Here is a 24,801-nt window from a genome sequence, read left to right as displayed (position 1 = left end):
AACAGGGGAATTCTGGAGAGGAGCCAGCTGCACTGGAAGACCTGGCAATTTAGAGAGATGGCTTACACACGTGTCTCCTCTGTGGGCTTGGGGTCTGCACACCACCCTTTATTTCAGTACGATTACTACTGTAACTTCTCCTCCTCCTCCTCCTCCTCATGAACAACAAAAACCATCTGTCACATAAGTGCCAGTCGTCCATTATTTGCATTCTTCCCTTCTTAATGCTCCTGGATGGTCAAGTGTTTATAAATCGAGTGGCTAATTTAAGATACACGTGCTCTTACACTGCAAGTCATCCTGGAAGCATCAGGTTATTTTTACTGTTGAAAATTTGTAAATGTCATTTATTTAAATAGGCCTTGGTGTTTTTGTTGTTTTTTTTTTTCCTTCCTGACAGTATTGACCCTCTGTGGTCTTGTACACAGCAAATGCAGATGGATGAAGTCATTTGATAATTCAAATCAAATCATTCCATTGTGGAAATCTCCTGGTTTCATTTTTTAAAAAATTTTTATTGGAGTATAACAAACATTCAGAAAAATGTATGTATCCTAAGGAGACCACTTGTTGATTTTTCGCAAATCAAGAACGCGCTCGTAACCTGCACACAGTTCAAGAAACAGAACATCAGCATCTTAGTCTGATGCTCTCGGTCGCTCCCCACACCCACGTCGGTGACCTGTTGCAACTTCTAACAGCTTAGCTTAGTATTGCCTGCTTTTATTCCTTATATAAATTGATCAACGTTGTGTTTACACAGTTTAACCATATTGTTGCGTATAGTTGTATTCCATTCATTTGCATTGTTATATAGTATTCCACTGTATGAATAATCTACAATTTACTTTTTCTATTTCTACTCTTAATGGGCACCTTGATTGTTGTTTTAGATAAAAAATCCCCTATGTAAGGTTGATGGATACGTTTTTTAACTGATGCACAGCACAGATTTTAGAAGGTTTTCTTGATATGTTATCAACATTTTTAAATGGAAAAAAATGGATAATTGGACAAAGGATGGTAGAAGGGCAGGGAGAAAAGGAACTAACATTTATTATTCCCACTGTGTCAGATATTATAGAAGGAGTGTTATTGTTGTTGTTTTTAATTGTGGAGAAAAACACGTAGCATAAAATTTACCATCTTAACCATTTTCAAGTGTACAGTTCATTAGTGTTAAGCATAGTCGCATTGTTGTGAAAAGATCTCCAGAACTTTTTCATCTTGTAAAACTAAAACTCTGTTCCCATTAAATAACTTCCTCTACCCTCTGGCCACCAGCATTCTACCTTCTGTTTCTATAAATCTGGCTACTCTAAGTACCTCATATAAGTGAAATCATATGGTATTTGTCTTCTCCTGACTTATTTCACTGTGCCTATTTCATTAGCATGATGTCATCAAGGTTTATCCATTTTGTAGCATGTAACAGAATGTCCTTCCTTTTCAAAACTGAATAATATTCCATTGTATGTACCACATTTTGTTGATCTACTCATCTGTTAATGGACGTTTGGATTGGTTCTACCTCTTGGCTATTCTGAATAGTGCTGCTTATGAACACAGGCATGCAGATATCTCTTCACGACCCTGTTTTCAATTCCTTTGCCTATAGACCCAGAAATGGGATTTCTGGATCACATGGTCACTCTGCTTTTCATTATTTTAAAAATCTGCGCAGTGTTTTCCATAGCAGTCGCTCCATTTTACAATCTCGCCAGCAGTGCGCAAGCATTCCAGTTTCTCCAGATCCTCCCCAACGCTTATTTTGTTTCTTGAAACTAGCCATCCTAATGGGTGTGTGCGGGGTAGGAATTTTACACATGATCTCTTGTTAAATTCTTAACAAACAGGCTTCAATGTGTAAGTACCAGTTTTACAGCAAGGACATCTTGACACAAGAACCTTCCATAAAAGAAAAGGCTGGAATTCCAATCCAGGTGGTCCTGAAGTTGACAATGGGGTTTTTATTCTTAAAGTTCCACACAGTCACCAAGCCAACCCAGCTCTTTTGGTTTACAAGATTAAGGGCTATACAAGATTGCCTGCCTTGAAATATGAAATAACAGGTTGAGGTTTAGAACAGGAGTTCTCACAGTGTGGTCTCAAGGCCAGTAGCATCACTACTGCTGGGAACTTGTTATAAATGTGAGTTCTCTGGTCCCACTCTGGACCTGCTTAGTCAGAAACTCTGGAAGTGGGGAGAGCAATGTGTTTCAGCCAGGTCTCCCAAGGATGCTGATGTGTGACCGGGTTAGAGCACCACTGGGCTGAAATCATCCGACAAATACCTAAATTGCTGTCTGATAACCTTTACAACTGTTGCCAAACAGGAAACGTACGTGATGAGCGCTTTGAGGTTTCCAGGGCAACCTGATGTGGTAAATCTGCATTTTATGCTTCATACTTCAATTTTCAGAAGAGTATTGGATTAGCCCAGTTGTAATGCTGCTGAAACCATCCATTTGGAGATTCAGCCAAACTCCAACTGATCAGAGTTGCTTCCGAACAAATGGCCACCTGGGACCAGGCATCCTAGCCAGGATGGCCGCACCCAGCTCAGCATTTATCTGTTACTTGCTGGGATTTTCATCCCAACCCACATCCGAGTGCCCACTTGTTGTCGCACTTTACAGTGGGTCTAGAATGAAGGGCCTGAAATAAGAGGAGACAGAAGTGGAAACAAACACACAAAAACAGTCCCTCTGTCGACGTCAGGAGGGTATTTTCTGGCCCTCCCAGGCACAGCCCCAGCCCCAGAGGATGGAATCGAAAAAAGCCTAATTCATCGAAGCAGAGACAATGTTGGCTGCCAAAAGCCGAGGAAGGGGGAGACGAGGAGATGCCGGTCAAAGTACACAGACTTCCAGTTAGAAGATGATTACATTTGGGGATCTAATGTACAGCATGGTGACTATAGTTAACAGTATTGTGTTTATACTTGAAAGTTGCTGAGAGAGTAGGGTTTAAATGTTCTCAACACACACACACACAAATGGTCATTATGTAGGCTGATGGAGGTATTCACTAACTTTATTCCTAACATATAAGTGTATGAAGGCATCACTTGTACACATGAAACTTACACAATGTTACATGCCAATTATATCTCAATAAAGCTGAAAGAGAAAAAAGTATTCAAATCTGCTTCAGGATGTTACTAGAAATTCAAGGCTAGAAACCACATTTGCACTGAAAATACGTGCTGGCTGAAGTTATCTGTGTACAGTATGTTCCAATAATTTGACGATCTTCAAAAACATCTTACCTGCAGGTCAACTGTTAGCAAGGAGGCGTAAAGACAATCAGCGTTCCCCTGTGCTCTTGCAGAGACACGTCGGTACACTCTTGACAGTCGCAAGGCTTTGAATGATGATGTAAATCAGCAGAGATGTGCAAGAACTTGGAAGCCTGCCCATACCATACTGAATCATGACATGACATGACAATGTTATGTTACAATATCTGAGACTTGGTTTATCTTAAACATTAACTCTGTGATAAACGTTGATCAATAACCTCATTTTCTCCACTTCCTGCCCAAATCAATATATATGTCTCCTTTAAGGAAAGGAGACTGCACACAAAGTTTATCCTATGGTTTTAACTTACCTCAACCTAAAAGAAAGAACCAATCACCTACTCCAACGTCACTGATTTTGTTTCTTTGTGCTCTTGTAAATGAGTAAATTACGGTGCTTCCACTTTCCAAGTAAACGTTTTATCATTGATTAATCCTCAGAGGCTGATTGACTTGCATTTACTAAAAGGCCCAATATATTGATTTTCAGAATGTGTAAACTGCAAAACAAGAAAATTATGTCCATGTGTGTAACTTTTATTTAGTATACAGAATATTAAATTATATATTCATTCCAATCTTGCAACCCCCCAAAGGAATTCCAAGGTTCAGATCTCTAAAACAGAAGGTACATGAAAATACTAGTAATTATATTTCTGGTTTTGATGAAATTTAAAAAAAATCTGTTCTGTAGTTGTTAGCCAGGATTTTTTATGAATACAGCTGCTATTTTTATGTGGAGTCCTTGACAGTAGGTACTTAACTTGCCTTCAGCAACTAATGGAAGCATTTCCCACCCAATCACAGTGTCGCATTTGTTTACCTACCTTCCAAACCTTACTCTGCTGCTTCAGTGGCTATTGCATTTCCTACCCCACCCCAAGACTAGATGAAGACCAGAAAGTCAAGCGAATGTTGCCTGACTCTTTCAGAGCAAGAAAATCCGTCAGTGAAATGGGCCTTTCCGTGTTTATGCTTACCATTCTCCCCAAAAAGAGTTGAAAGATCAGCCTAATACTTTTACCTTTTAAGTAACAACAAGCCTTAATATGTATTAACATACTACCAATATGGTAATAAAATAAAGTTATTAGTAACAATGAAATAGAATTAGAAAACCTGCTCAGAAATGCTTCTCATTCAAAATGTGTGCTATCCATACCTAGGCTTGCTTCCTTCTATGATAAAGGGAAAAAAATAATGAAGAAAATAAATGTATAATAAGTAAGTGTTTTTTAAATGATATAGTTACACAGTGTCATTCTGGCTCTTGCAATTGGAATTTAGCAAGTTGTGAACTTGGGGAGTTAACATTCACTTACAATAATGAAGATTAATAAGCAAGGAGTGAACATTGTATTTCACTTATAAAACAGCTTAATCATCCAAAGGGAAGAAAAGAGCTAGTTAATGTGCTTTTCACAACATATATAATTATAATATGGCTTACGGAAGTGCTTTTCAAACGTTAGTGAGTATGAGTATTACCTGAAGGGGTTTTTATTTTTTATTTTTATTTTATTTTTATTTTTTATTTTTTTCCGGTACACGGGCCTCTCACTGTTGTGGCCTCTCGCGTTGCGGAGCACAGGCTCCGGACGCACAGGCTCAGCGGCCATGGCTCACGGGCCCAGCCGCTTCGCGGCATGTGGGATCTTCCCGGACCGGGGCACGAACCCGCGTCCCCTGCATCGGCAGGCGGTCTGTCAACCACTGCGCCACCAGGGAAGCCCTGAAGGGGGTTTTTAAATGCAGATTCATGGATCCCTTCCCCAGAGATTCTAAACCAGCAAGTACAGGATGGAGCCCAGAAACATGTATTTCTAATACCTGATAGCACTCTCAGGAAACTCCTATAAAGTTGGAATTCAGGGCTTCCCTGGTGGCGTAGTGGTTGAGAGTCCGCCTGCGGATGCAGGGGGCACGGGTTCGTGCCCCGGTCCGGGAGGATCCCACGTGCCGCGGAGCGGCTGGGCCCGTGAGCCGTGGCCGCTGAGCCTGTGCGTCCGGAGCCTGTGCTCCGCAACGGGAGAGGCCACAGCAGTGAGAGGCCCGCGGAGAAAAAAAAAAATTGGAATTCAGATCACTCTTTGAGAAATACGAATTTAAGATGATAAATGCATTTATTATTGCACCTGAACCCACTGAATTATCAGCTTAAATGCCCATCTTAGCCCATCTTTCAGATACTTTATATTACTTTGCTAGAGTACCAAAGTAGACAGCCTTTAAAGGGCTGCTAATAAGAGTCACAGTTTATTCACTCCGGGCACTGTTTTTCTCATCTTGGCTGTTAAAAGTTGTCTCATAGCTTTTTGACTTCACAGGTCTTTAAAGGTCATGTGGACCTGGAATTGTTTTTTAACTTTTAGTTAATTTTTAGTCTTTAAAATTGCCATTTAATATTGTCTCATCTTAAAATAAAATGGAATCACGGTAGCTGTTGTCTGTTTCTCTTTGGTTTCTAGGGAAGACGAGGAAAACCAGGACCTCCAGGAAAACCAGGGCCTCCAGGACCACCTGTGAGTAGACAGCAGGGTATTTCATCAGTTCCTCTGTATTGCTGTGTGTCCATCTAAGGGTTATCTGAATCCCCTGTAGATAACAATTTCCATCTTTCCACTGTTTAACATGGCTGTGCTCCCCTACACCTCCCACCACCACCAGCCAAGAGATCAGGGAGGCTGGTGGCCGGCTGCCCCTCCTGCCCACTTCATTGCTGGACAGGAGCAAGTGTACTGCCTGCATGGGCGCCCCAAGCCAAGTCCCAGGTCAGCAAATCCTGTGCTGAACCCACCTGAGCCCCATCTCCTCAATTTCTTAACATCCAGGCTGGTGGTCAGTCAGACATCTGGGGAAGCATGCCTACTTTTCTTGACACAGCTCTTTTGCTAGTAGAATTTCATAGAATATTGTTGCTAAAGAGAGCCATAAAGATCGTGTAGCCAATTAGCTGATCTCCTTCTTTATCCCAAGCTTCTAGAGGAAGTGTGCGATTTCTTGTGGTTCTGCTAACTGTTCAACCCACTAGAGTCTGGTTTATGTCCAAGCTACTCCGCTGGCCCTGCATTCTCTATGATCACAATATCTCTGAGTCACGAGATTCCCTGAGTCCCTTTCCGGCTTCACCTTATTTCACTGCCATATAGGAACTGACGCTGTTGACTGTTCCATCCTTGGAACTCTCTATTCTCTTGGTTCATTGACGCTGATTGTTTTCTCCTACCTTTGAGGCCATCCTTTTTGTCTCCTTCCATAAAGCTCTTCCTCCTTCTCTTATTTATATGTTGTATGGTTTAAAGAATCCCAGTCTTCTATTTCCACCCAGACATTCCTCCTGAGTTCCAGGCTCCTACACTCCACGGCCTGCTCAGTACCTCCACTTGGAGGTCTCTTACGTACTACAAATATAGCCTGTCCAAAACTAAACTCTAAAAATGACCCTAGATTTTTTTTTTCTCTGTCTCATCCTCCACATCCAAATAGTTCCTAAATCATGTCACTTCTACTTCCCATTAGCTCATACCACTGCCTTATTTAGGCCCTTGTCAATTTGTATCTGTATTTTCATAGCCTTCTCCCAGCTGCCTCTACTTCTACAAGTGGGGTAATATTTCTAAATCATAACTGTGATCACGTAGCTCTTTGGTTGAAAACTCTTTAATAACTTCCCTTTCCTTCCAGATGGATTCCATATCTTCTACAACCATTCTGGTCCCTTCAGAGTTTGTCCTTTTCCTATCTTTGTCTGTCCTCCTCTGTGCCCTTTCTTCTTTTGCAACGTGTAGTGTCATCATCCTTTACGATCTCAAAATGCCGCACGTTGCGGATGTTCTCCCCAAGGCCCAGGTGAGCTTCCCCACCTGCAGGACTCAGCTCAGACCCCAGGTCTCTCACGAAGCACTTGCCTGTGCTCTCAGCACAGCACGAGAGGTGTCATCCTCCGCAATCCTATGAGCTTATGCCTCCTGCAGACAGAGCACATTGTTTTGTGACTCCTGTTTTCCTTGTCTTTCTGACCACTGCCCTGTGAATATTTTTTGAACCTCTATTTTATCATCATTGTCTAGCAAAGTTTCTGGCATGTGGCATGTAATTATTAATTATTTAGTGAATGAGTCAACAAATGAATACATTTCATAGTTGAGAAAATGAAGACGGGAAAATAAGTGACTTTTTAAAGGCTTAGAACCACCTGCACCACCACTAGAGGGCTCTAGACTGAGCTCCTTAGGAGTTACTTAGGGTGTGGCCACATGCCAAAGGTGAACAGGATTGCTACTCTGTCAATGATTTCATTTCATCCATTTAGCTGTTCAAGTAAATTGTTCTCCTAGCAATATACTGGTGTCAGTTGATACTGGTTATGAAACAGCTGGGGGGGAATATGGCATATATTGGGCATCCTGGAATCCAGTCTTTAAAGGAATCAGCTCTGTTGATTTTTATCCCAAATTTTCTGGCAAAAGAGAGAACTCATTGTAGGATTTTCAGTAATTGTCTCGTGCTAGAAACAAGAAAAGCTGGTACAAGCTAACAGGCAAGATTAGACTTTCCTATAGTTTTCTAAATGCATGATGCTGCTTTCAAGACAAGATAATTGTTGTCTCAGAGGAGGAATTTGAATGATGAAGGCCTTTATGACAGGCTTGCCAAATGTCTAGGAGAGAAGAGGATTACACCACATCCTGGCATGAGTCCTCAGCTATAGATCAAATGAGTTTACTGAAGAATTTAGAAGATTAAGAAATATGCGACCATATGAAAGAGTTTATAATATTCAATTCCACAGGTTTTGATTTTAAGCAGTCAGGGAGAGGGAGGTACTTATATTATTTCAAGTATTAGATTTAGAATTTAAACTCAACTATGGGTCTGATACACAGTGTTCATTAAATCCTGAGTACACGGTATTTAAAAGAAAAGTGGTTTATTATCTTTTGTAATATAATAAAATACCAATTTCTTAGACTACCAAAAAAAGGGGCGAAATTCTATGCAAAAAAGAAAAGGTTTTTATTCATAGGTCAGCTCTTGTTTAAAAAGAATTATTAGACTATATCATCAGCTCCTTTTTGTATAAGAATTGTGGTTTATGGAAACTCTTTGTCTTTTTGATTCTGGGATGACTCCTCTAGTGAATTAAATATCTTTTGTCTGATACAAGTATTATCAAAACTCTTTCTTGGGGTACATTTTTCATCAGCTTTTGTATTTTTTGAAGTTATTCACATAATAGATGACATGCATACCACCATACTGCAAAAAGTCCTGTGAAGCACCTTGTCATTCTTACAGGAATTCGTTAAGGGAAGCATTGAAAAGAAAGGTGAAATACCTGTCTCCCCACATTCTTCTATGCCACCTTCATGTTTAATTTCCCTAAACATAATGTACTTTAACAAGAGGACTGTTATTTCCCAAATGGTGAGAAATGAACAGAGTTCTTCAAGATCAGTCCTTTCAAGATCATATTAACTGGGCTTCCCTGGTGGCGCAGTGGTTGAGAATCCGCCTGCGGATGCAGGAGACACGGGTTCGTGCCCTGGTCCGGGAAGATCCCACATGCCGCGGAGCAACTAAGCCCGTGAGCCATGGCCGCTGAGCCTGTGCGTCCGGAGCCTGTGCTCCGCAACGGGAGAGGCCACAACAGTGAGAGGCCCGCGTACCGCAAAAAAAAAAAAAAAAAAAAAAAAAAAAAAAAAAAAAAAGATCATATTAACTAACATTTTAAGAAAATGAGCTTATACAAAAATCAACCTGCTCCTAATTCACATCATTTAATAGTTTCACAAACTATTAAACATTTATTTAAGGCCTACTATGTGCCTGACACTGTTGGGAGCTAGGCTTGCACAAATGAATACAATGTGGTCCTTGCCCTTCAAGTATTTAAGTTTAACTCACAGAAAATGTGAACAGAGGAAGAAAACTTAGAAAAGATCATGTCGGGGTGGTTTTCTTCTGGAATTGACAACTGAAGCCTGAAGGTTGAGCCTTAAAAACAAGGAGGAATTCCTGCTCATCATGACACATAGATGAGCCCGGAGGACGCTATGCTGAGTGAAAGAAGCCAGTTCACCGACAGCCAAAGACTGCGTGGCTCCGCTTTTTGAGATTTCTGAAATGGTCAGACTTACGGAAGCAGAGAACATATAGGGGCGGGAGTACTGGGGAGTGTTACTCAACAGGTATAAAGTTTCAGTTAGGCAGGATGATTACATCCCAGAGATCTGCGCTACGACATAGTGCCTATAGGTAGCCATGCAGTATTGTGCATTTCAAAACCTGTTAAGAGGGTAGATTTCATGTTAGGTGTTCTTACCACACATACGCACACACTAAGGGACCCAAGGAAAGTCTGGGAGGTGCTGGGTATGTCAGTTACCTTGGTTGTGGTGATGAGATCACAGGTGTTTGCATCTGTCCAAACTCATCACATAGTACACATTAAATACGTGCAGTTCTTTGTGTCTCACTTATACCTCAATAAAGCTGTTTCTATAAAAGTTGAGAAGGTCTGTCCAGTAAAGCAAATAGAGGGGAAGCAGAGAGAGCAAGCTAGGAGCTGCTGACAGAGGAAAGCAGCCTGAACAAAAAGCACGAGTGCTGAGCCCCGGGCAGTGGGGCAGGCGGCGGCCAGGCAGCTCTGACCGCAGCACTGACAGGTCGGGTCCAGCCCGGGCAGCGTCCTGGCACCAACTGCTCTGAGCTCCACATGTGCCGAGAAGCCAGGACAATCTGTGAAGAGCTCGGAGTGGAGAGTCCCGGGGCCAGATTTCCTGGCAGGTCTCTCTAGTGGCACAGTAGCTGGATTGCTGAGGGAGAGTAAGACCCATTGCAGCTATCATAGTATTTACTAGTCATTTGTATTTTATTACAACTGACACAGAGCTTAAGAGACGTCCCCCTTTACTTGTGGGCATTTTTAGATCAGAATGTTGTTGTTTCTCATTTATTTGTCTTCTTCCACTTTGTACCTTATGTGAGATGAGCCCTCCCCCCTTCACAACAGGAAGGAAGGTAACAAGAGAAAGAAGGAAGGGTTGGTAGGCACCAAGATCCTTCCGACTGAGATTGGGAGGTAGTGTCTGACTCACCCCACTGGCTGGCGTCTGAGATTCCTAAAGCGTGTGGTAAAATGTCTTATGACAACGTGAGCTATAAAAACATACTAATTTTCTCTCTTATCAAGCAATAATCAAATAATACATGATGTCCCTCAAATGAGTGAATAGTATAGTATATAATTTTCCTATATACGTTTGAGCAATTAGGCTTCAGAAAAGTTAAGGGAAAATTTTTTTTATTGATTTACTCTGACCGGTGGGATTGTCTGAAAAGAACCAAGGAATAGGAGTTTTTAGGAGGCGTGGATCCTTTGATAACAGCATACTTTGCTCAGTTTCTTCAAGAAAATGTTCTCCCCTCCGGGGCTTTGGAGATGTTCCCTACATCAAAGGTGTAGTGTTGTTATTCTGGGGAGTGTCAATGAAGATTTTTTAAAAATAGAAGAGGGCTTCCCTGGTGGCGCAGCGGTTGAGAGTCCGCCTGCCGATGCAGGAGACGCGGGTTCGTGCCCCGGTCCGGGAGGATCCCACATGCCGCGGAGCGGCTGGGCCCGTGAGCCGTGGCCGCTGAGCCTGCGCGTCCGGAGCCTGTGCTCCGCAGCGGGAGAGGCCACAACAGTGAGAGGCCCGCGTATCGCAAAAAAAAAAATTAAAAAAAATAAAAATAAAAGAAAGAAATCTCTAATGGCCTGAAGCAACTCAAATAATTAAAACATTTTAGCCAACCATTCTATTTGTGATTGTTCTGAAGCCAAATTTGTATTTTCTCACTTTCTTAAGAAACATTTGTACCAAAAAGATTAGTTGTTTACAAAGAATAATTTCCCTCAACTTCGTGTGTGTGTGGAGGGACGATCTTTTTCACCCTGAGAGAGTACATTCTCTAGGGGAAGGAATCTAATGAAGGAATATTTACTAAAAGTCGATCTTTGAACTAATGTTATTAGATTTTCTTTATGAATTACTGTTTCATCAACGTCATATATATTACTCCAATTTAGCTTCCCATACTTAAGAGCAATTTTTCCTCTCTTTGAGGAAGGTTTAGTTGAAACCTAGACACATGTAATCTGCATACATAAAATTATCCTTATTGAGATGCTGGTAATTGAGGGGCAACTCACCGGTTCACAGAGCTGGTCACAACCCGCCATGATGAACGCACTTTTTATAAAGTATTTGTCCAGTTTCCTGTTAATAAGCAGAGCTGATCTTACCTATTCAAAGGGAAAAGCTCCCAATCCCCCCAAGTAACTTCTGTCATCTTGTTTTGAATGAGTATTCTTCACTGGAGGGAAACCATTAAGTAGCAATGTCTTGGACGGATGATACCTGCAAATACACTAAGATTATTATTTTTTAAATTATTTGTTTATTTATTTATTTTTTGCTGCATTGGGTCTTCGTTGCTGCACGCAGGCTTTCTCTAGTTGCGGTGAGCAGGGGCTACTCTTCGTTGTGGTGCATGGGCTTCTCACTGCAGTGGCTTCTCTTGTTGCAGAGCACGGGCTTTAGGCACGCAGGCTCAGCAGTTGTGGCTCACGGGCTCAGTAGTTGTGGCTCTTGGCCTCTAGAGCGCAGGCTCTGTAGTTGCGGCGCACGGGCTTAGTTGCTCCACGGCATGTGGGGTCTTCCCGGACCAGAGCTCAAACCTGTGTCCCCTGCATTGGCAGGCGGATTCTTACCCACTGCGCCACCAGGGAAGCCCCTAGGATTATGATTGAGAGCAGTTTTTAGAGAGGAAGTAGGAGAGCATTAAGCCTCTCCCTGGGGAAGGAAATAGCATTAACTCCTGCAGAAACATATTCCAAAGGGAGAGAAATGGACCGGGGGAGATGATTACAGCACTAGCTCTGTGTTAGGTGCTCCAGTGCCAGCGCATATGTAATCCTCAAACTATCATGAGAAGTAGAAATGCTGCTCATTTTATAATGGGGTAAAGGATGCTTAGAAGCATCGAGTAACTTGCCCAGGATCACACAAGTATAAGCAGGGGTTGTAGACTTGAGACCCAGGAATGGACCGCTAAACCCACCTTCATTCTCTCACTCACTCTCCAGTAAAAATTTCTTTGTCTTTCAAGCCTTCCAATTATCTGAGTAGCATAAAGGAATGGAAAAATAGTGGCCTCGTGTTGGGATGATGAGGCTTCGAGAGTCTCGAGACTTGAAATGACTTAGTTTATTTCAGAGTATTCCAGGTTTTCATTTCTTTAGAAGGGAGAGCAGAGCAGCTGGCAATGAGGCAGAACAGAAGAGTTTAACTAATGAGCCATTAAAGGCGGCATGTCTTAGCCCACCCCTTTGACACTTGCTTCACTTCTCATTCATCATCCCTGTAAACGTGTTTATTAAAAACCACATTAATTGGAAAATGTGTCATTATTCCTTTCTGTTGCAGGCAGGGCCCTTGATTTCCTTTCTTTTTTTTCCTCTGGCATTGTTTTTGTGCATTGTTTCATTATTGCAGTAAGAGAATTGAGCAGTGGCTCACATGTGTCACAGAAATTCACATAATTTGTAACGTGGAACAGGAGCTCCCTCTACTGTTTCCAGCGGAAAAGCTCTAGGAGAAGAAATGACACTTCAGCCCTGGGGAGGCTGTCCAGGGTCTGGAGATTGTTCAGTGTTTGAGGCTAAGTTATAAATCGACATGACTTTCAAAGTTTATTTTCAGGATTTTGTTGCATCTTATGCTTATCCTGTATTTTGAATACAAATACTAGCTCATCCACAGTCATTTTCAACGTCAACTTGATGCCCTCTAGAAGTGAAAGCCCTCAGCTGTCTCCAAAATGCTGACTTATTGTAACACGCTGATAAAACTCTACAGCGTGAGTTTTTGTGGGAGCCGACTCTGGTGGAATTTACGCTTCTTTTCTAAAGCAACCATAAGATTGAAAACATATACAACCGTGTGGTTTCCATTTTCATTTCAATTTCAGTGTAGAACTTCTTTCACCTTTAACGCATGAGTCATTGCTCAGTCCTGAAGGTTATGGTTACAGAGCAGGGTACATAGTTAAAAGAGTGAATTTAGCATGTGAGATTGAATTCATTTATCCAACACATACTTACCTCGATCACCTAGCATGAGTTAATGACTATTACAGACCTTGAGTATACGGTGGTTTATAAAAAAAAAAAAAACACACAAATTCAAGCTAAGGTCTCTACCTTCAGTAACTTACACTCTATCGTGTGTGTGTGTGGGGTGAGGGACCGATGGTGAAGAGGCAGTTCCATAGGTAGACAAAACAATTTCAGCTTAATATGCAGTGCTGCAGGGGAATAAACTGGGTAGTGCGAGAGTGGTTTGGAAGGAAGAGTTGTTGCCCTAGTTAAGGTGGTCCAGGTGGCATCTCTGAGCATCTAGGTGACATTACTTGAGAAGGAGCCAGCCGTGTGAGACCCAGAGCCAGAACTTTCCAACCAGAAAGATCAGGAAGTGCAAAGGGCCTGAGGTGGGAGGGAGGTTGCTGGATTCAGTAAACAGAAAGGAGCTAGGAGAAGAACAGTGCCAGGGGAGGCTTTGGAGCTGAGTGGCTTAGCCTTATGAGCGTGGAATCGGGGAGCGGGAGGGGCGGAGAATAAGTGGCAGGGAAAATAATCAACTGGTCACATCTCCCTTTTCTAGGTCTTTGGCTGTGTTTTTGTCTCAGGCAGTTAGATTTTTATTTTGATGTGATGAAATTATTATTCCTAAGGATAATTCTAAAGGCAACATCATTGTAGCATATCGTTTTTAGTCTTTGCATGGACAGGGAACAGACTTGTTTGCTGAGAAAACAAGGAAACAAAGCTTTGACAGTTGCCCATTTCACTTCAGCCCAGCCTGAATCCAGGGGACACCATGTTTTTCCTTGGAGATGGAGAATCTCATCACATACAAGTCGTTCTCTCTTCCCCACAGCTACACCTGAGGCTTCCTTTCTGATAGGCTGCAGGTTGAGATGAGCAGTTATAACTGTGAAAGTCTATGCTCTGGAAACGCCATGGAACTAATGCCTTCCCGCATCTGTGCCCTGTTATCCATCACGATCCTCAGCTTTTCCGCCTTCATCTCCAGCCTTATTTCCTAGGCCCTGAGGACCCACGGTGCAAAGTTAATGTTAGCAGGGCCCACCCCTAAGGGAACTCAGTCCCCAAGACGCATTTTGGACTGCTCAATAAAGTGGATGACAAAAATGTCCAATTAAAACATTTGACGTCTTGCTAAAATACTCTGTGTGACTATATGCATTTTGAGGGCCATCCTGTCTCAGTGGGAATCCAGTTCATAAACATCCATCTCCAAGCCTTGAATTGATCAGGGTTTTCTGTTTCTCAGTTTTCCTTTCAGCAAAGAACTTTAGTCTCTTTGGTCTATTAACGGATAAAGGCCATGTACTGTACTGATATCTTTGGAGGAAAAGAACCTAACCATTTATCTGTGTCAATGGGAATAGTAATTTTATTCATAATAAAAATAAGATGACTTCCTCAGAGTTAAAAATAAAGATACCTAAGACCTATAAAATGGAGGCATGGCCAGTTAATCATTTTTATTGCCACCTGTCCCCCACTGGGGCCATGGTCCCAGACAAAAACAGCTGTTGCCAACATTACTAACATTCCAGTGTCACCTTGTGTGGCCACAGAATCCGTAGACATGCATGTGAGGCAGCTGGGGTCTCAGGTGGAGAATGTGAAAACCAGCACTTGGGTTCCACCCCCTAATTACTTCTCTTTTTTTCCTCCCAATGAGAAGCAGCAGTGAGACATTATTAGCCGCTTTCTGACTGCCTGAGTTTTTTACTAATTATAGATACGCTTGGGAAGAAAAGGATTTTATGTTCTTACAGCCACTGACTCCTTTTCTTCATTTTGGGTCATGTTATTGAAACCAACTATCAAGACTTCTGAATGACAGACCTTGTGTATAGCAACGATGGGACAGAATCTTTGAAATCCTTGATATATGGTCACCAAACTTGTTATTGGGCCAGTGCATAGATTAGATACTGTTTCTTTGTGGGAGGTAAACAGTAAGGTTTTAATAAATCTGATTGGCCTTTGAGAAATATTCAAAAAGGGAGACTTGTTTCCTAAATAATCTTATAATTTGTATTTGATGATATAGTTTACAAAAGTATCTCCATACGGCATTTAATTTTACCACTGTATAACTCTGTGAAACAGGCAAGAAAAGCTTATCTCCATTTTAACAATAAGGAAAGTCTGGGCCTTCAGAAGTTAGGGGCTTAGCTAAATCTATTCAGTCAGCTTTTCTCTTCACAGCAGCTACAACCTGGTAGGAAATTGTTTCCATCAAAGGAGAGACTAAAAGAAGTTATGTGAGTAGAGAAGCAACAAGTTTTCAGCATTATCCAGGGGACCTGAAACATAAGAGGAAATTCTGTAGAAAGTAAGCCTGGAAGGAGCTTCAGTTATATCTGTAATTTCATTAAAAAGTAAAGAGGTCTAAAGTAAATATGGCAGATGGTTAGGACCTGACAACATTGGATTGTGGATTCATGGAGATTTATCATATTATAGTCGATACTTTTCAGCATGCTTGAAATATTCCAAATTCCTTTGATGAAACAGGAAAAGCATCCTGTAGGATGGGCTGAGGTTAATATCACTAATTACTCCTTCAGTGGCCTAGAGTGTCAGCATCTTCTCTTTTGCGGAATGGGGCAAAGTGCTTTAAAAATGAAATCATTCAGTATGTTTTTCTAGAACTTCCCTGAGTGTAGCCTCTGTAACCGTGCGGTTCAGTTGAGCCAAGAAATGTCATTTGCATATTTATCATGAGTATGACCCACAGATCAGAAAGAAACCTCGCTGTTAGACATTTGAGTTGAAAGTGGAGGCTGCTATCACCACAAAATAAAGCCTCACTTTGCTTTTGTCCAGAATGTCCCCAACCATTCGAGTTGTGTACATGCCCTTGGCCTCTACCTAGCTTGGCAGCGTGTAAGCCAGTGCCATCAGCCTGGCTGTCTTAAGTCTCTGCGCTTTGCCTGGAAATCACGTTTTCTCTGCCTAGGAAGCACTGTGATCCTACCAACATTTGTTTTTCTAAACTTTTTTATTTTGTATTGGAGCGTAGTTGATTAACAGTGTTGTGTTAGTTTCAGGTGTCCAGCAAAGCGATTCAGTTATACGTGTACATGTATCTATTCTTTTTTAGGTTCTTTTCCCATTTAGGTTGTTACATACTATTGAGCACAGACGTAGAGAAGAACTTATGGTTACAGGGGTGGGCGGAGGAAATGGTGAGGGGAAGGGATAGTTAGGGAGTTTGGGATGGACATGTACCAACACTTTTAAAGAGAGTGAATGTTATCAGTTCCATAAGTGGAATCTCGAAGCACTGATAGGTGCAGGCTGTGGAAGCCAGCCTCCCTTCAGATTTGAGAGGCGTATTGAGAGATTCCTGAGGTCAGACAGGGGGAGTGCAGGCTCAGCTGTGCCCCAGGAATGGTTTCTGCTGATGGTGGACTTCGGGCGATGCCACTGGATACTGATCATTTGTTTCACAATCTCCATCCTTACGCATTCTCATGTCCCGGTGGCTTTAATCACCTCATGCAGGGTCAGCGATGTGGCTTCTGTGGGGAGGCGAGCCCCACTTGAGCCTCCTGCTTCTCCTTATATTACAGGACGCTGACACATAACGTTTTTGCTTTTGCAGGACATACGGAGGGGCAATGAGTATGAAACATTTTATGGATGGATAAGCAGAATCACAGCATTAGGGGAGGAATCATTTTCTTCTAACTATCATATGCCATGGAAATCAGTCATCAGTGTCCCAGCAAGGCACTCTATCAAGAATGCAATGGGCTTTATAACCAATTAGACGGATTTGTTTCATGGTACCAGGGAAAATAAGCTCCTTTAAAAATGATTTTTTTTTTTCTCCCTTGGAAAGTAAAGTGTTAAAAACTTCTGAGCCTCACAGCATAGTTTAGAAAATCTGCTTTTATGAAATGGATTAATTACACCCATTGAATGCATTCACTGTCACAGCCTCATTCTCCCACTCCTGTTCCAAAATGACAAGTGAAACCAGGGGCTGTGTAATTTTGGAAAACAATCAGGTCACATATTGAGTATTTTGCTTATTCATACAACCATAAACTGCCTCTGCTTGAGTTCCCTCAATTACACAGCTCAGTGTGCAGGCCAGAAGAGACAAGCCCAGCTCAAGTGAGCAATTCTGCAATACACAGAGGGATGCGTTTGAAAAATGTCCAAAGTGGCAGATGTGAAAAAATTCTCATTCAAGACCCAGAAGCTGCTTTCGCTGCAGCCCTTCACCTGTTGATCGCGCTGTTTCCGAACTTCTGAACCAGGGTTGCTGGCAATCTCTCAGACGCAGACACTTAGGAGCTACTGATCTTTCAAAGTATAGTGCAGGTATATGCCACTGGGGTGGGGCAAGGGGGACCTGGCTGAGACGAGAGAAGATCACTGCTGCTCAGAATTGCCAGAGATTCACCAAGAATACACGCTGGCTGCTTGCTTCTAACGCAACTGCTCTTACCTTTTTTAGGGGAAGTCCCCAGAAGATTCCCTTGACCAATGCTTGAACCAGTGTATTGCTGTATCACTTAAATCCTTCAGATCCCACATGGCAATGCACAAATCTCTCTTCCACCAGAACGCAATGGCACAACTGCAGTTTGGTTTGAAGGGTATTTCATCTTCTTACTAAGTGTGACTACTTTCCCATGACTGCTCCCCCGCTGCAATTTCATGCTCCTAGGAATTTCAGCCCATCAAAATGACCCCTAAGCAATCTGACTCTCTTGTCTCTAGTCTTCTTCCCACCAACTCTGACCATTTTTGTGTTTGTTTTTCTTCTACCATCTCATAAATGCCAAGCCTCTACCCCTCATTTGGTGTCATTTGAACTTCAAAAGTTACTTAAGATGCTGATCAAGATTGCCAACTTCTTTCCTTTTCCCCCTCAGAAGTCTCCCTCCTCTCACCTCTCTCGAACCCAAGCCCTCCTTGATTTTAACATTTCTTGTATCTGCCTGTGGTTCCTCTCTCTTATCCTCACCCTCCTCCCATTCTGGTCACTTTCCTCTTGATCTCTTCTTGTCCAGTCTTTGAAAAGGTACATCTACACTGTGTCCCAGAGCGCCCTGTGCTCGACCCTTGTGGATTCTGTCTCTCATTAATAGATCTGCTGTCTTTTACCTTTGAATGCCCTACTTGATGTTTTTAACCAGCTTTAAGATGATTGATTTTTGTGGGGCTTTTTTTTGGGTTTTTTTGTTGTTGTTGTTGCGGTACGCGGGCCTCTCGCTATTGTGGCCTCTCCCGTTGCGGAGCACAGGCTCCAGCGGCCGTGGCTCACGGGCCCAGCCGCTCCGCGGCACGTGGGATCCTCCCGGACCGGGGCACGAATCCGTGTTCCCTGCATCGGCGGGCGGATTCTCAACCACTGCGCCACCAGGGAAGCCTGATATTTGTTTTTTTTTTTTCTCTATCTGTCGTCCCTCTCACTGTGAGGCAGATAAAGGAAAGAGTTAAAATATCAAAGATACAGTGTCAGGCCAACTTGGGTTGAAATCTAGCTGTTGTCTGCTTGTTGTATGACCTTGGGTAAGAGAGTAAACTTTTTGTTGTAAGTAAAATAAGGATAATGCCTACCTCGTTGGATTGCTGTAAAAGTAAAATGCAGTAACATATGTACCTGCCACACAGTTATTACCTTCCAAGGGTTACTATTGTTATTTATTAATATTATTCTCTTTATCCCATTTTATCATCCTCTTCCATCTACTCATTATGCTTTACTTTCTTTCCCAGGATTTAATCCAGGACCTCCCATTGCTAAAGCAAAAGTGTTGATACCTTTCCAAGTTCTTTGATTATCATCCTCCTATAGCTTTTTCCTCTGAGACCCACTTTTTATAATCAAAGTTCGTCGTTAAGACTTAACTGCATTTCTCAGAGCCTCATGCCAGAAAGTGAGTGCCGAAGGCCGGGGGGGCTGCGGAGCCAGTCTTCAGGATCGGCACCCCCCCCTTTTCTGTACCCTCTCTTCCCTCGGTGCTGTCTTCTCCTGTCCCACCTGCCACATAGCATCCTGTTACGTCTCCCCTTTTTTGTCCAACTTGCTCTCAGGAAATACTTACTGAATGATCCATAAGAATATATTCAAGTGGAACAACTCTTATACTTGGTTCTACCTTTGTTTATTGCGTGATTTGGGGGCAAATCTATCAGTTTTTCCCTGTCAGATGGAGAACATAATCATACCCATCTCACATAGTCTCGAGGAGAATCAAATAAGATGATGTGTTTTGCAGTCACATTACCCTGCCACCTAAGAAAATATAAGTGAAAATGTATTTAGAATTATGCTGAGCTGTATGAATATGAAACATCAGTATTACATCTCTCAAGAACACTTGCATTCGAGCTGGTGATAAAACCCAACACCAAATAAACCAGTCTTTCTTTATGAAGTTTTAGGCAGGCATAAACCAGAAGGTGGGTGAGACATTTTCAGAAATAAGAGCCCCTTCCCAGGAACCTTAAATTTCACCTAATACGTGCTACCTGGCCCACATCCCCACTGTAATCCCAAAAAGGAGAGTTTGGGGTCTCTGTGTTGAAATATAACCACAGTATAAACACTTAATAAATCCCCTCCTTGCTTCAGAAATCATATTTTGCAATTTGAGGGTCTTCAACAATTTTGGGGGGGGCGGGGTTGGAGTGCTGGTATCTCCTTAGCCACTAAAAATCTGTAGCAGAAACATTCTCTGAAAAACAATCTATTCTAAAATTACAACCGTTTAAGTTAATTAAATCCCAAGAGACAATGAAAAAATTCATTTAGAGCAAATATTTAAGATAAATAAAAGGATCTGTGTTTAAAAGAAAAAGGAATTGATTTCCCAAGTATTTTCTAAAGAGTACTATTGATTTTTCTCTCAGAATTGGAGGCAACTTTCCATGTTGTAATTCTGGTCAAAAATCCATCCATAAGCTCTTTTCTACTAACTGGAGCTCACTGCAGCTTTGTTTTCAATTATTTAGCCAGATTCGCAGATTAATCTGCCTCTGTTGGCCCTGTATTCTGTGAGTTTGGAAGCAGCAAGACCCCTGCTCAGTTTGCTACCGTTCCTAACTGAAATCAAAACGAACAAGCAAGAAGTTGGCTATACCCTCAAAATTGTTCTTGCAAAAGAGTCTATTGAATTCAGCAAATACTGGGATGGGGGTACTATATGTTATGATAAGATAAAAAAGATTGAAACTCCTGTCTTCAAGGAGTTTTCATTCCAACTGGAAAGATAGACATGTACTCAAACCACCATAAATCAGTATAAATGTGCTTCACTAAGCTATATATAATGTTATAGATGGAATATATATATATATATATATAAGAGAAGAACTCATTCTGACATTAACCTTCCCAGCAATTACTGTATTATTGAAATATGCCACATCTTACCATTCCTATGAATGAGGTTAGGCTTCCTAATAATTTTTTTTAATATAAGAAAAATAATTACTGGTCTTTGCCTTTTCTACTAGCCATCAGAAAGTTAGAAATATTTCTTGGAAATTAGCCCAAATGACTTTTCAATACCAAACTTTCTATCTCTTCTTATAGCAAAGCCGTTTTTCAGCGTGTTTTGAAAAACGTTGATTCGTGCCACTTTCTTCATAGAGGTTTTTGGTATTTCAAAGGTTGTTAGCAAAGTTAATTGGAAACCCATGGGGCCAGAAGGCAGTTGTGAACAACCTGAAAATATGTATTTGTGAATCCTGAGAGGAGCCCCTAATGAGAGAGCTCCTAATGAAGCGTGTTGGGGGGTGGAGACGAGTGATACCCAGATGACGCAGGGAGGTTCAGTCAGCAGTTATGGGGAGCTGAAGGGTGCTTGCAGAGAAGAGGGAGGAAGACAGTTCAGGAGGGCAGGCCAGAGCGGGAGCACAGTGGCCCAGGAACCACGGAGCCCTCGATTCAGAACATCAAGGGTGCGCTAAAGCTGACCCAAAGGCCCAGCCCTGACGGGACACGGAGCTCGCAGCAACGACCAGGGAAGGGAAACAAGGCAAAAGTGGGTTCTTCGGGCTTCCCTCGTGGCGCAGTGGTTGAGAATCCGCCTGCCGATGCAGGGGACGCGGGTTCGTGCCCCGGTCCGGGAAGATCCCACGTGCCGCGGAGCAACTAAGCCCGTGAGCCACGGCCGCTGAGCCTGCGCGTCCGGAGCCTGTGCTCCGCCAACGGGAGAGGCCACAGCAGTGAGAGGCCCGCATACTGCAAAAAAAAGAAAAAAAGTGGGTTCTTCAAGCTCTGCATACCGTATGAACTGGCTGAAAAGTGAAAGGGCAGCCAAGACCAGGACCGAAGAAGCTTTAACACAGAACTCTTCCCATCCCTTAAGCGTTGGGAATCTGTAGCCCAAAATGAAATCTAAGGAGCTGATAATGCAAACAGTTGATCATTTTCACACTAGCATCTGATGACGCTGGTGGCAGACAGGATATTTCTCTGCCTTCCACCTCTAGCAAGATTTTAGCCAAAAAAAAAAAAACCTTTTAAAATGCTTTAAACTATTACCAAGCATATATGTTCCCAAGTTGAATGTATTTTTAATTCCCTTCATGACACCAGGCATAGTTCTTTGCAGTAGGAGACAACATCAGGGCCTCTCCCCACACCAGGCTGATGGACCGCTCCGGTAACTACACACGAGCACAGCTGGGTTATGAACAGGTGTGTCTCCCCAGAGCTCGTGAGCATTTTAAAGCTGTTGTGTAATCGTCTACTTATCCCATTAACTCGGGCGCCCTGTGTCTCCCAATCCAACACAGATAGAGCAAAGCCGTGGTATCTGTGTGGCTGCTGCAGGTCACCGACAGGAGCAGGATATTGGGACAGTTTTCCTTTCCATAAGCATAATTTTTAAAATTCCTGCAAAAATTATTTTAGGCTGAGAATCGGCTTTTAAGTTACAAGAGTTGAGCAATTAAGAAGTGAGTTTGGGGCCAGGCTGCCTCCATTAAATATTAGCCCTGCCACTTACCAGGGGTGTGACCTTGGGCCAGTTAACTATTGCAAACGCTCATTTTTCTGTATCTTTGAATTGGAAATAATGATGGTACATACTTCATGGTGTCATTTCAGAGATGAAATGAGTTAGTCTATTTGAAACCCTCGGTGTAATGCCTGGCACACATTACACACTACGTGAATGTGTGCCACTATTATTTGATGGATTCTTCTGTGCTAGTTGACAGACGTTATTAATTGATCTGCTGTATTCAGGAGCCCCACTTGTTAAGCCTTTCCCTTTTACCTAAGACGAATGTGTCTGAAGCCAAATGTACCTACCACATCATTAGTCTTTGATATAATTGACCTTATGATCAATACACATTCACCATTCACCCAACGCCTGGTATGCAGATACCCCTAAGCTACCGTTGATGCTACTACATACGGTATCTAAGATTTCTCCTTGCCTTGTTAAAAAGGATCCTCCATACACATTGATCCTTCCTTGTTGCAGAAGAAGCAATGTGCATGGAGTCTTATGTCTCCTGAGTTTCAAGAATGAGATCCTAACTTGTACCTTCTTGGCCGGAAACTTTGCGAAACAACCCCCAACTCAGTAATTGCTTTCCTCTTCGCTTCAACTACCTGACCTGGAATACGTCACACAAAGCTGGCTGATAGAAGAAGAACCTGAAAAATACATAGCGCCTTGAGGATTCTTTTCTGACATTAGCTCTGTTTTGATCCCAGCAAGGTAACAGCATCATTTGTCTTTGAAACCACAGTCAGCTCCGTTCCTCACAAGGCCCAGTATTTTCTCACGAGTTATATCAGCCTCCTTTCATCCATCACGACATCTTTCTGTCCTCAGCATTTAATGGCACAAAGTAAAGCCTTCATGTTAGATCTTCTGTCACAGGCCGTTCCTAAGAAACACCGTCATAAATGTTGACCAACATTAATCTTTTCAAGATAACCTAAGGTGTTACCTATATCAGTGAGTGCAGCTAGCAGATGCTCCTTAAAATGTTTCTTCACTTTCCAAAGCTTTCGTTCCCTTTTTAAAATAATAATCTTTGTATAATAGTGACTTTGGTTGGCTGAATCATGATCTTTCAGTGTCTTATCTTCTGAGAACTTTGCTTCTGTAACATTTTCTCTCTTCCTAGGAGCTCTCGAGGTGCGGATGAAATAAGCAGTCCCTTTTCTGAGATAGCTGAATCTATTTTGGCTGAACTACCTAAATTAAAATCATGTTAATCTTTGCATTTTCTTACACCCCTTTCCCCAAAATTTAATCCCTGAAAAACTCAGAGAACGCTTCTCTTCCTCTCTTCCTGGAAGTTTTAGGGACAGACAAATGTCTTTACTTCCTTCCTATCCACCCAAAGCTCAGCATGGTGCTTTGTGAATATTTCCACATCATCTGAAAACTACATGTTTTTAAATGTCTTAAGCCCAAGGTTATATAGCAGATATCTATTTCGGGCCTGAAAGTCCATGGGAAGCCCATTTTCACCCAACTAATTCAAATAAGTAAAGCAATACCAAAAAAATATTTTTCCCTTATTTGTTAAGGTAATAACACGTGGGCATACACTTCCATAATTCATTGATAAAAGCCCTGTAAGAAGTGTCAAACATAAACTGAAGCTCTTCAGCCTCTTCCCTTGAGGAGTTTTATGGGTAAGATTCCTTTTAATAAGGAATATGCCGATGGCTGACCTTTTAGTAAAATGTTATGTGTTCCCAGTTAGGACCTTTCTTCGGATTCATGCAGGATTTAACCTAGAAATACGTTTAAGAACCAGATAAGCTAATGTCTGTGTGATTCTCTATTAATTAGAATACTTGACGGAACAGACACTTCCTTCTTCTTACCTGTGAGATTTTAGGAGTTCTTAGATACATTATTTTAATACATATTGTTTTGGTAAATGTTTACGTATGTCTTTGATTTGTTTCTAATACAGGGACCTCCTGGAATGCAAGGAATGCAACAGACTCTTGATGGATATTATCACAAGGTATGGCTTCTTTCACTCACATCATGTATACAGAGATTTTATGTGATGATATTTTTGAAAAATAAAATAAACTTAATTGCTAACTGCTCAGACTTTGAAACATAATCACATATACTTAACATCTTTCCATAATGAAAATGTTTCCGAAAAAGTATTTTGATCAGCATCTTTTTACAAAACCAGGTTTTATCTTTATTTAGTTATTTATTTTTAAATTAATGTATTTATTTTTGTCTGGGTTGGGTCTTCGTTGCTGCGCACGGGCTTTCTCTAGTTGCGGCGAGCGGGAGCTTCTCTTCGTTGTGGTGCGCGGGCTTCTCATTGCCGTGGCTTCTCTTGTTGCGGAGCACGGGCTGTAGGCCCATGCAGGCTT

General features: G+C 42.0%; 1 protein-coding gene across 2 annotated transcripts in view; it reads left to right on the top strand.

The window, feature by feature from the left end:
- COL19A1 (collagen type XIX alpha 1 chain) overlaps positions 1-24,801 on the top strand; it is a 363,734-nt gene that overhangs the window by 244,030 nt on the left and 94,903 nt on the right. For both annotated transcript variants that reach the window (XM_067011389.1, XM_067011388.1), the window contains exons 17-18: positions 5,773-5,826; positions 24,375-24,428. In XM_067011389.1, coding sequence (XP_066867490.1) covers positions 5,773-5,826; positions 24,375-24,428 — 108 coding nt within the window. The remainder of the gene's footprint in view (positions 1-5,772; positions 5,827-24,374; positions 24,429-24,801) is intronic.

Source organism: Kogia breviceps, chromosome 13, assembly GCF_026419965.1.
Source record: "Kogia breviceps isolate mKogBre1 chromosome 13, mKogBre1 haplotype 1, whole genome shotgun sequence".
In the NCBI taxonomy this organism is placed as follows: Eukaryota; Metazoa; Chordata; class Mammalia; order Artiodactyla; family Physeteridae; genus Kogia; species Kogia breviceps.
Note: the sequence above shows the minus strand (reverse complement) of the source record. Positions and strands in the feature narration are given on the sequence as shown.